Source organism: Chaetodon auriga, chromosome 22, assembly GCF_051107435.1.
Source record: "Chaetodon auriga isolate fChaAug3 chromosome 22, fChaAug3.hap1, whole genome shotgun sequence".
Lineage (NCBI taxonomy): Eukaryota > Metazoa > Chordata > Actinopteri > Chaetodontiformes > Chaetodontidae > Chaetodon > Chaetodon auriga.
Window position 1 is genome coordinate 6,334,895 of NC_135095.1, and position 12,308 is coordinate 6,347,202.

Here is a 12,308-nt window from a genome sequence, read left to right on the forward strand (position 1 = left end):
GTGCCGCGGAGTTGTGAAACCAGATGTTGACTTATTTTCTCGGGCACAGTGATCACTCGAGCCACATCCATCACTGCCTTTACTGCCTTATTGAAATAAAGAAAATAAATCTGGCTGAGGAAACATTTGTAAACAGGCAAAATGTGGTGGCAAAACAAATGGAAGATCGGAGCCAGATTCATATGTTCAACAAACAAAATAAAGCTCCAGCCAGGCTTGAAAATTTACATTTCTTGCAAAAACTTTAGGTAAAATCTCCAATTGATTTGATTGGCGCTGATATATGGGTACATCAGGAGAGCGGGCTGTAGCTATCAAGCTGTAATGTGGATGTGTGTGTGTGTGTGTGTGTGTGTGTGTGTGTGTGTGTGTGTGTGTGTGAGAGCGTGGAAAAAGAGGGAAAATAAGAGAAAAAGAGAGAAGGAGTGTGTCTGGTCTGTGTTTACCCTGCAGTCAGCCAACCTCCTGCTCACATTTAGCATGGCCTGACCTTTAACCTCTCAGATCCTGACATACCAGCTCCATTACACACACGCACACATACACAATTACACATACACAAACACACTTCCACACGAGGCCTACATCATTCAACAGGATGTAGTTAGAGAGAGGCACACTGAGGTACAATCAGTGCGAGTGTGTGCGCCCATGTCTGGTCATATGTACCAATGTTTGCCTACATGCCTTTGTTGTGTGTGTGTGTGTGTGTGTGTGTGTGTGCGCGCATGTGCGTATGTGCATGTGTGGAACAGCACAATCCCCCATTGTTCTTCAGCTGCTACCTTTAACAGGGCCACATTCCTGCACCAGTCAAACCAGATGAGGAAGAGAAAAAGAGGCAGAAAGAGGGAGAAAGCAGGAGGGAAAGAAAGGGACACACAACAGGGGATGAAAGGGGAGCCAGGAGATGGGATGGAGGGAGTGAAGGCAAGGCTGCTGACCTGCCCTTTGACCGCTCGGGAAGGTGAGAGCCATCCATTTGTCCTCCCTGTTGGTAGCTGCCCCCCCCCGCCCGACCCGCCCGCCTCCACTGCCCACCAATACCCCCCCTCCTCCTCCCTCACTTCCCCCTGCACTCCATCCATCCGCCAACAATGAACAATAAAGGCAACTGTCGGGAGCACTGGCCGCTGGAAAAATAAACACGCCGCTGTCCTAACTCACAGACCCACCTTTGTAGAGCCAGAAATGTGTGTGTGTGCATGCCTGCGTGTGTATGCGTGTACAGCCAAAGCTGACCAAGACAAGAAAGAGCCTTGTGTTACAAACGTTAGCCCGTTCAAATGGGGGGCGAAGGGGTGGCGAGGAAGGGGCAGGGGGGAGGAGAAAAAAAGGATAAGGGGGGTTGCAAAGGTGAAATGATGGATCAAAGGAGTCTTTCTTGTAGGGGCTTCTTGTTGGGGTTAACCCCCCCTTTACACACACACACACACATCCAAGCACATGCACCAATGCAAACACAGTAAAATGGAGCACCTCTTTGCAAAACAGTGCGTACGTTGAGCTGGAAGGACATTCCTTTAGTTAGGTGTGTGAAAACGAAGACAGCCGCTCCATTCTTCTTCTACAAGCTGTTCTCGATCCCCCCTCTCGGCTGCCGATCTTTTATCAGCAAACCAGACTATTTGCAAAAGAAGACGAATCCAAGAAAACAACACGCTTCCTAACTGAGATGAGATTTAGTTTACTCCTGTGTTGGACGTGAGCTGCCCTGTCTCCCCCTCCTCTTTCCCTCCCATTCAGACTTTCAGAATTTCTGTGGTCACCCCATAAATCAGCTCGCGCTGGCTTGTTTCCTCAGCTGCTGCGAGGCGGGCGGGTGGATCGATAACTGGTTTCCTCCATCGCTTTACACACATTCCTCCTTAGGCAGATTGCGACGGCCCGCGCTCACCTACAAACCCGCCGAACCAACACCAACCCTCTCCCTTTTCTCTCACACACACACTCCTGCATGGCGTAATTAACCAATTTGTAACAATGTAATACTTGTCAGCGTGTTCGCAAGGCTAATTAATGACCCCGGCTGCATTGATAACTTCCCCCCGGTAAGGAGGGAGGAGCGGGGATGAGATGAGGAGGGGAGGGAGGGGAGGAGCAGGAAGGAGGAAGGGGATAAGACAGACATGATGGTGGAGGAGAGAAGAGGGTGAAGGAATGATGGAGAGTTAAGAGAGACGAAAGGGAAGGAGAGAAGAGGGGAGAGGTAGTCTGGAAGTATAAGAGGTCTATTTAGAAGGATATTTATATTGACACCATAACACAATTAGTGTAAATAATCAAGTAAAGTTAATATTAAGGTAACAAAATTAAATGCTTTGAGTAAAGCATTTACTACATGGTTTACAGTAACCTGATTTTCCTGGAACAAATCAAGTGTACTTGATTTGTTTTTTACTTCATGATGTGTAGCCTGCAGTCAATATCTTACTATTGCTGTTTACTGCTTCCTCACTCCGGTGGGTACACGTTTACAAGCTCATGCTGGGCACAAGTTAGCAGATATTCTGGGCAGAAGTTTGAGAAAATGTACATAAAATGACGCAAAAGACATCCAGATATTTCAGCTTAATAAATTGGAGCAGCCGTAAAGAATCCTGGCTTCACATATTTCCCTCAGTGTAACATCATGGTACTTTAATGAAGTGCTGAAACAAGCGGATACTGTGTATAAAACGGCCGTTCAGTGTGTAAAGAAGGATGAGAGGCAATTCAAAAGGAAACTCAAGAGTTTAGGAGAGGAACCTTTCCTGTCACTCTCTGTGATCTAATGCTGCAGATCTGATGGTAATGACACTATACTGTGGGGACATTTATTCTAGTCCTATGAGTTCCATACTTGTGTGTGTATGTGTGTGTGTGTGTGTTTTGCTAAGTGAACCGCATGGGGCCTTTTACCAATGTTGCTTCTCAATAAGGCTGACAGAGCGGGAGGCGGTGGCTCAAAATCACTTTGTTCCCCACAAAAAGCTCTTCAATGGAATTCGATGGGGGGAAAAACGTCAAGGGATGCACTGACGAATGAAAACAGAGTGTGTGTACACACACGCACGCGTACACACACCTATACATTCAAACTATTAACGCAAACACTTGACTTTCTGCATATTTCTGTATTTTTCCCCCACAATCACAGGCACAAGTAAAGCTCGCACACAGACACAGACACACGTTGTTATGTAAGGACTGTCTAAGACACACACATGAACTCAACTGTCATGGACAAACATGCATGCACTTCCACTGCGCGCGTACGCACACACTCAAACATACCGTTGATATTTCTCCCCAGCTGTTGGTGTGTGTTGCACCAAGCGGGACGCCCCTACACAGAAATGTCAGCGCGGCAGGGAGCTGGGAAAAGGGGGTTTGATCAATGGAGCCCCCCTCTCGACGGCCACGCCGCTCCACAAGGCTCTTTGATTACATATTGCTTTGCCTCCTAATGAAGCTCAATTACTGGAGGAGAACGACGGCTTTGCCCCGGAGTTACAGGGAATAATAGCTCAGACTCTTCCAGCGCTCGCTGTCTCTCTCTACATCCTTTTCCCCCTCGCTCTCTCTTCCTCTCTCTGGCTGATTCTTGTTCCTGCATATTCACAGCGCAGCTCTCTTGTTCCCCTTTTTGTTTCACTTACTGCCCTCTGTCCTGCCCTGTCTGTCTTGCACTCGGGTGTTAAGAGGGGTCGACGTGGATAAAATGGGTGATTAACAGCAAGATTAACATGGCGCTGAAGGACTGGCGGAGACGTCGCTGACTTTTTGATGCTTTGGTCAAACAGAAGTCGGAGCGGCGAGCCTGGTTCACTTCATTTGAGTTCAGCTCAACCACATTCATTCAATGTCAGTTTATTTCAGTCCAACCTTGAACCTGCTTTTCCTTGGATCTATGACAGCATGTAGAGAATAAAAAACGTTTTATGTAAATTGATTGGTTTTGCCCTGTTTGTCTGCAGGTTTATACTTTATGTATACTATATTTTGTAAATATATTTTGATGAATGTGCATCATGAAATGTCATGTTGCATTAGTTCCCAGCAGTTGCACCGTATCCACGGATAGACATGTGGAACAACCACATGGGCAAATCTTAATTTTGAGATTGGGCGAACAGATATGAGGCTAAAATGAGTCTTTTCTTTGGGTTTCTGAGAAGATTTATGGATCATTTTTAATGGACATCAGAGGTGCATCAATCAAGCTCAAATGTTTAAATTTAGATTTCTTAACAGCTAGCTTAAAGGTATACTATGCAGGAACTGTCAGTCACTGCAAGCTTCTATCGTAGGAATGCTACATTTGTTGGAATGGAAAAGCCAAATTTAGCAAGCTAGCGAAGCTAACCACCGGGACATACCTGTCCAACAGAAAACAGGCCAACTCCACGTCACTCTTCATCCCCATCCTCTCCTTCAGAGCTCACTAATGGGTGAAAACCAACCCCAGATTGACTCTCGTTTTACTCTCAGTTTGCCTACTTGGCTTTTCGCCTCGCTATATTTGTGGCATTTTTTGCCACTTTTTCTGTCACCTTTGTGGTTTCCTCTTGGGATGCATGCTACTTACAGTTTGGCACCTGGTTGCTACCTTTTCTGTGAAGACCTTACCTCACCTGCAAGTTTTTAATGGCTGGGCGCTACACACCCACTGGCCAAAGGTTGTTGCTCGTAAACACAAAGAGCAAAATAAGAAGAAAACAAGAAAACGCATGCAGAGAGCAGGGTCCCTGCAGATAAACACACCACCACACACTTCTAGTGGGTCATAAGCGATGACTGAAAGGGAAAGGGAAAATCCTGCATAGTATACCTTGAAGTTTAGTTCTGTCATTATGCTGTTGTACCATACCTTTAATTTCACCGATGTGCCCTGAGCCCATGGCCAAAAGTTTATCCTTCCAGTCCTTTGACAACAGCCTCTCAATGCTGGGGGCCTCTGTTTAAGGGAGGGGGGTTGGGGGTGGGGGTGCAGAGGAAAGAGAGAGAGAGGGATTCAGTTGGCTGGCCAGCATGACAATAAAGCTCATTTAAAGTCCATTTGCTGTAATAAAGGCAGCGGCAGCTCAGCCTAATGGCCGCATCAGCAGGAGAGAGAGGGAGAGAGAGGGAGAGAAAGGTGGAAAGAGAGAAGCTGATAATCGAAAGAGAGGAAATCTGAAGAACAAAAACAAGTGAGCAAAAGGGAGAGAGCGAGAGAGGCAACGCAAGATAAAGAGAGAGACAAGTGGAGGAGAGAGGGAGAGAAAGAGAGAGGCTTTTTCCCTCTCACCTGCTGCTAGAGAATCATTAGCCCTGTGGGCCCTGAGACAAAGAGGGCCTTAATGCACCCGCCACAATGGACACATTATCAGCTAGCGCTTTGTTTTCAACACACACTCCACAGACCCTTCCACACACAAACCCCTGCAAAGACACACACATGTGCGCACACTCGCACACACACACACCCCGCTGAATCACTAATTACAGTCCTAACTATGGTCACACGTGGATATACACACACACACACACACACACACACACACACACACACACACACACAATGGGGAAAATGGAAATGTCATACACATGCAGAGATTCAATCCTAAATATGTGCTCGTGTATGCACTCATAGATATCTCCCACACACACACGCACCCACGCACCCGCATGCATGTACACATACAGACATGCTGCCATCAACCCAGTCACCCTGTTGACTGATATTGACATGGACAAAGGGAAACGGAGGAGGGGGGGTGATCAAACAAAGGAAGACTGAAAGTGTGAAGCAAGAGGGTGAGACACAGAGAAAGAGAGAGGGTGAGAGAGAGAGAGAGAGAGAGAGAGAGAGAGAGAGAGAGAGAGAGAACTCTATTTACTGGGAGCCATCTGCACTTGGGATGTGAGGCCTTGCTAAGGAAAGAGGTTTTACACTTTGAGTGAAGAGATTAACCCTATCAGCCAATGCAAACACACATACTTGAATGCACAAACATCCACAAAACACACAGACGCATGTATGCACAACACATGCACTTGAATGAGCTCATATATAGATATATATAGCTTCACACACACTAACACACACACACTGGCAACTGCTGATGGCAGGCGAAAAGTTTGTTGGTGACCGGATTATTATTTTTTTTTTTCCATAATGACAAGCCTGGTTTAAGAAAAAAAAAGGCTTAATCTCACTGGTATGAGACAGCTTGCCTGCACAAACGAACACACACACACACACACAGAGGGACATAAACATGAACGCTTTCTGGAGAGAGAGACAGCGAACGAGAGATGTCCGGTGTGTTGAGCTGAACAGCTTAGCGAGACATGAGTGCACACACATACACATACACACACACACACACACAAACACATACATGCACACACACTCAACAGCAAATCAAAGTTCTTGTACACATCATCCAAACACAAAAAGCAGTGCTTTGCTGAAACTTTTTTTCTTTCCTTTTCTTCCCTCTAGTTCTCTCTGTCTGAGATGCAGCGGACAGATGAGGATGAGGAACCCACCTGGAGATTTTCAGGATTTAAAATGACAGACGATCGCACCAAAACAAGGACGAATGCGACAGAGTCGAGACATACAAGCTCCTCTCAGCCACACACACACATACACACACAAAACACTGCAGAGTGTCCTACATACTGTACCTCAGTTTGTGTGTGTGTGTGTGTGTGTGTGTGTGTGCGTGCCTTCAGGCTCCCCAGAGGCCTGAATCAGGTCCTTTCCTCTGGCTTCAAAACCAGAGCATTCACGCTCGGTTGATTACAATTCACAAATGCGCACACACACACACACACACACACACACACACACACAGTGAAAGATCAATGCTGAGCTCAAAGGCAGTCCACCTCTCACTCTGTCTATTTCTCATCCTTCACTCTTGCCTTTTCAAATCCCTCCGCCATCCTTGGACTCTGACTGGTCTGTCCTTGCGTTTTTTTTTTTTTTTTTTTTCCAACGCTGCCACTCAGCCAGTTAGTCAGCAAACTGAGTTTCGGCGCTGCGTCCCTGACGTGCCCTGGTGCTTTCTGTCAGAAGCCACTGTAGCCTTGAGGGAATAGGTTAGCGGCGGGATGAAGGTAGAAGGAGGAGCAGAGCCGAGATAGACGGAGAGTTTGTTGCAAAAATAGGGAGGAGGGAAAGAAACGTGCGCAGAGAGGAAGAGCAGAAGAAAAAGTGTGCTCCTGTGTTTTTTTACCCCCCGTGACAGCTGTCTCACCGTCACCCCAACAGGTGCTATTAGCCCCTGGCGCTCCCCCTCTCTCCCTCTTTCTCTCTGTCTCTCACTCTCATCTCTCCCTCCAGCCCCCTCTCCCTCAACAATGACAGAGGCTTTTAAGCCAAAGAGCTCTGACAAGTGAGAGGGAACAACAAATGGCAGTGTCGCCTGTTCTCTTGCCATTGCACTCCCTCTCTGTCTCCATCTCCTAGTTATTATTTTTATTTATTAACAGGGCTGCAGTTATTGTCCCCAGTGACAGGCCGGGGCCACTTTAACTATTAATAAAAAGCCAAGAGGCTCTTTCATTGTGCGGCGGATGGCAAAAATGGGAGGAAATGGGCAGGAGGAGTGGAGAGGGGAGAAAAGAGGAGAGGAGAAGAGAGGAAGAGTTCCTGTAGCTTTTAGCGAGATGTTGATTGATGTGGTGAAGACTGTGAGGAATGAACCGACACTGTCACCTTTAATAAACTACAAACACGCACCCTCAACAAGACGACACCAACACATGCACACACACACAAAACTTCAGTTAAAAAGATGCTTTTGGACATCCTGAATCCTCAAGACCTCACGAAAAAGTCCTACTCCCTCTCCTGCATTAGGTTCACTCTGGTTGTTTGGGCGTTAGTTGGTGCATTAGAATACTTTCAAATGCCAAGTGCATTTCCTTGCATTCTATAAGAATATGAAACATGGCCACCGTTACCTGATGTTGTACAATGCTAACTTTCCTGATGCAAATCAATTGTTGACCGACTCTTTCCACTTCCTTCGCATGCAAGGATTCATTTGCTTCAGCCCCGCAGATGGAAATGCACCTGATGTTATGTTCTGTAATATTTCAAGAGCTTTTCATAAAATGCGCTCGACAGTTGGATGGAAACACAGCGAGCATCTACTACTGTTAATTGAGGCCAAAAATCACATAATAAAGGAGGACAGCACAACACTTTCCATGAAAATCAGAGAAGCTACTCCCTGTTCTTCTGACGTTTAGGATGTGTGTTTGTGTGCGGGCATGTGTGTGCTGTGTGAGGTAAGAGGGTGGAGTATGGTGCCCACGCAGGGGTGTGGGCTGCATATTTGCAGGGTGGGGCGTTGGGAGCTGAGGACGAGGGAGGACAGCCACCTCCCCCCTTCACAAAAAAGAAGGGGTGAGGAAATGAGCAGAATAAGGGGAGGGAGGAAGTGTAAGTGTTGCACAGGGCGGTTAAGGTGTGTGTGTGTGTGTGTTCATATGAAGCTCTTGAAATACATTTTTCCCCTTTATTTTCCCCATACGTAGCTGTGAGGTTGGAAAAAACATCACTTCTATATTCTGTATCAGCTTGTTCCAGCTCCTTATTAAAGCCTTATGATGTTTACACTGAATGAAAAATTAAAGCCCAGTATTCTAGATGTCTTCTGCAATTTTCTTTTGTACATATTTCCTCAAATTAATGGTGTCTTTGGAAACTTTGGAATCGGGCCAGCAGACAGGCCACAGAGGTTTAAGGGCTTTTAAAAGCCATCATCATGTTTTGACTGTCCGTTCGGACCGTACGACTGTGAATCCCGCTGTAGTATTTTCATGCGAAAACACATTAATTCGTCTGTGGGTGACGTTCACAGTCCGACCCCGCGCGGCTGAGAGGGATTCTGGGAAAAGCAGAGGGGGGAAAACGCTGACAATAACTCTGGAATCGTCGGCTATTATCTTGGCTCATTGGCTCAAACGGAGTCAAGCTGCTGCCCTGCAGCCGAGCCAAAACAACCCCGTCCACCTGCCGAGCGAGGGAGAGAGAAACACTGTGTGCATGTGTGTGTCTGCGTGCGCGTGTGTGTGTTAGAGCGAGGCCCCATCCGGCTTTTGGATCCACAGTGAGCTTTTGGTTCAGAAGCTGCTGGAGAGAGAGAGGGAGAGAGAGAGGGAGAGGGAGAGAGAGAGGGAGAGGGAGAGAGAGAGAGAGGGAGAGAGAGAGAGGTGGGAGGAGACTCAACTTCAGTCCAGCTCGCTCCGACCAACCTCACAAACAATACCATCTCACTCTCTCTCACTTTCTATTTTTCACTCAGACGTTTTGCCCTGAGTCACCACAAGCGGCCAGCTCTATTTTTCCTATTATCTCATATTTGTGAAGCCTGGAGACCTTTAGAGGAAAAGGGAGGGAGGGATGGTGAGTGGGATGAGGAGGAGGAGGAGGAGGAGGAGAAGAAGAAGGAGGAGGGGGGGGGGGGGGGGTTGTGGAAAGGCAGAGGGAGAGAAAGAGACAGGAGGAAAAGAGTGAGAGAGAGCCTGGGCCCTCGGGTGCACAACAAAGGGACCTCTGTGCCAGCGCCAGGCCCAGCCGGGCTCAGAGGAGGGTGGAGGATGAAGGAGGAGAACGAAGACAAGGAGGAGGAGGAGGGCCCACAGGAAAGGGCCCTGGCTTGGGACCCGTGGCCGGCCCTTATATCCCGAAAAACAGGCTCCACATTGACTTGGGCTTTGGCAGACACGGGGAGGCTCCAGCTACTCTCCCCCTCTTTCCTTCTCCGTTCTCCTCCTCCACCCTCCTAAACTGAGCAGGGGTCAGCATTGAATAAGCAATTATACAAGCACTGGTGGAGTTTGTCTAAGCCTGCCACCCTGAACACTGAAGTATTGAGATGGAAGGAAGGAGTAAGAGAGAGAGAGAGCGAGAGAGCAGAGATGTGTGGTGACTTCTGTGGTGGAAACACATAAGCTGGCGGCCATGACGGAGACAGAAAGAGAGAGTTTACATGAAAGATTAGATTATAACCAGATTAAGTTGAATGACTGCAACCTTAAACAGGTAATCTGACCTGAATTACAGCCAAAATGACAATTAACAACAGACACAAATGAGGCCTATCCATATTATTTGGACCATAAATGCACAATACTACCTTTTTCCTCTTAATCTGCAAACACACTTGTACATAAACCCATATTAATATAGAAACAGCTTTTCAGAACAGTGCCAAACTATGCTATGTAACCGGTCTAACTACGTCACCTAACGCAGCAGCAGCCACTGGTGTAATGGATACTTGGTGTAGTTTTAACAAGCTGTTTCATTTCGAAAAAAAAAAAAAAGGCAAAAAGGGAAAAAGTGGTGTTACTATTTAAATAACATGAGGTAACTGAAGTCTCTCAGTAGTGAAATCTTACAGCTTGAACAGGCTGGATCTTCTTCATTATGAAGATGTTCAAAGAAACTTCAGAGAAGCAGAATTTGGAAGACGCCTCCTCACTTATTTACACCCTCTTGATAATGCTTTGCAGTCTGGCTATTCCCCTCGCGCTGACGGCACCAACACACTCTATTACGAAATGATGATGTTGATATTTTGATGATCAATTCATGTCTGGTTGAGCTGGGCCATGTGTCTGGACACATTTTCATCGATTCCTTCTAAAGACGGTCCAATCGTTCCAAAGCAAAGGGGGTGGGGGGGGTGGGGGGGGGGCTGTGCCAAGATTATGGGCAGTCTCTCGTCAAAAAAAAAAAAAGAAAAAAAACAACAACAAAAAAAATAAAAAACCACAGGGGCAGTATACGGCGGCTTGAGAAGAGGAAGACATGGTGAGGGAGATGTATCAAAAAGCTTTTTGTCCAAGCCCACCTCGCACCACCACCTCCGCAAGGTTAGCCGCTAACAGTACCAATTACTGGCTTGTTGTTGGGGAGGACAGCGCTTGGCAACAGTTGCTGCGGTGGCCGGGCCTCTGTGTAAACACTAAAATCCCTCTCCTCCTCCTCCTCTTCATCTCCACCCTCCTCCTTACTTTCTAGCCCCCACCCAGTGCTCCCCGTCTCCCAGTGAAGCAGAGGAGGTGTGTATGTATATGTATATATGTATATATGTGTGTATGTGTGTGTAGTCTCAGTCCCTGGTCGGTCTCAACATCCACAGTGACTGTTAATTCAGAAGCTGCTCCAACTTCAGTTATTAATAAACACCCAGACCACTAGGCAGGCTGGGGGGGGGACACACACTCACACTCACACAGTGGAAGTATCTGGCACGCACACTCACACACGGAGCTTCATGACATCAGCTTCTGAGAGTTAAGAAGCTGTTATTCACCTTGCAAAGTAAGTTTTTGGGTGAAGAGACAAGGGACATATGGTCCTCCCCTAAAGTACTGTGACAATCACAGACGCGTCTATAAACACATTTTGGGGCAACACACCTGTTAACAGAAAAGCACACACACACACACCATCACTTGCCAAAACACCTAAAGACTAACCATGTATTTAAAGGCAGATTAAGTTTTAGGAAAAAGCTTTTAAAAAAAAGGACAAATTAGCGTTTTTTTTCCCTCTCTTGTAAATGTGAGGAAAAATATAAAAAGGACTTCAACTCACACAAAACAACAGATGTAGTCAGATCTTTTTTTCGGTCTAATATTAGAGGTTGTATGGACGTATAGCAACATGTTTCCATTAAATGTGACGTTCTAAGAATAGGCCACAGCACATAAAGCGAAAATTTACAAGGGTGTCAGTCAACAATTTAATAAATTGAAAATCCATTTATCTGAATACAGAGTTCTGCCCTTCACTCCACTGCCTTTCCCTAACAGATGGTGTTGTGGGTGCTTATGTCCAATTTGATTTGAACCAAACCCTCAGCCAATTTTTACACTGGCATGAAATCTCAGCGAGCCAGATCCACACACTGGCAGTCAGAAATAGCAGCGGAGAGGGCGCGACATTGTGAAAGAACGATGAAGGGCAAAATCTGGAGCGACATTCGAGAAAGTCGCAGAAAAAGTTTCCTTGTTGTTTGCATTTTGCTCGTTTTTTTTTTTTTTTTTCCCTTTCTTTCTCTCTCTCCCCTCCTCTGCATGTTGTTTTTGTGTCGAGCTGGAGGAATTAGCGATGCTATCTTAATGCTGTGCTTTTGCGGGAGACAGAGAAACGTTCCTTTCACACACACACACGCACGCACACACGCACACACACACACACACACACACACACACACACCATTTTCCCAATTGCCTCTGTGACCTCCATTATCATTAAATGGTGTTTGATAGCATCTAGACATTTGAATCCGCTGTGGACTAATTCA

At 46.5% G+C, this 12,308-nt stretch overlaps 1 protein-coding gene across 6 annotated transcripts in view; it reads right to left on the reverse strand.

Annotated features, from left to right (window-relative positions):
- Positions 1-12,308, reverse strand: part of sox5 (SRY-box transcription factor 5) — a 220,911-nt gene that overhangs the window by 42,160 nt on the left and 166,443 nt on the right. For all 6 annotated transcript variants that reach the window (XM_076721791.1, XM_076721790.1, XM_076721793.1 and 3 more), the window contains one exon: positions 4,853-4,939. In XM_076721791.1, the coding sequence (XP_076577906.1) occupies positions 4,853-4,939 (87 nt within the window). The remainder of the gene's footprint in view (positions 1-4,852; positions 4,940-12,308) is intronic.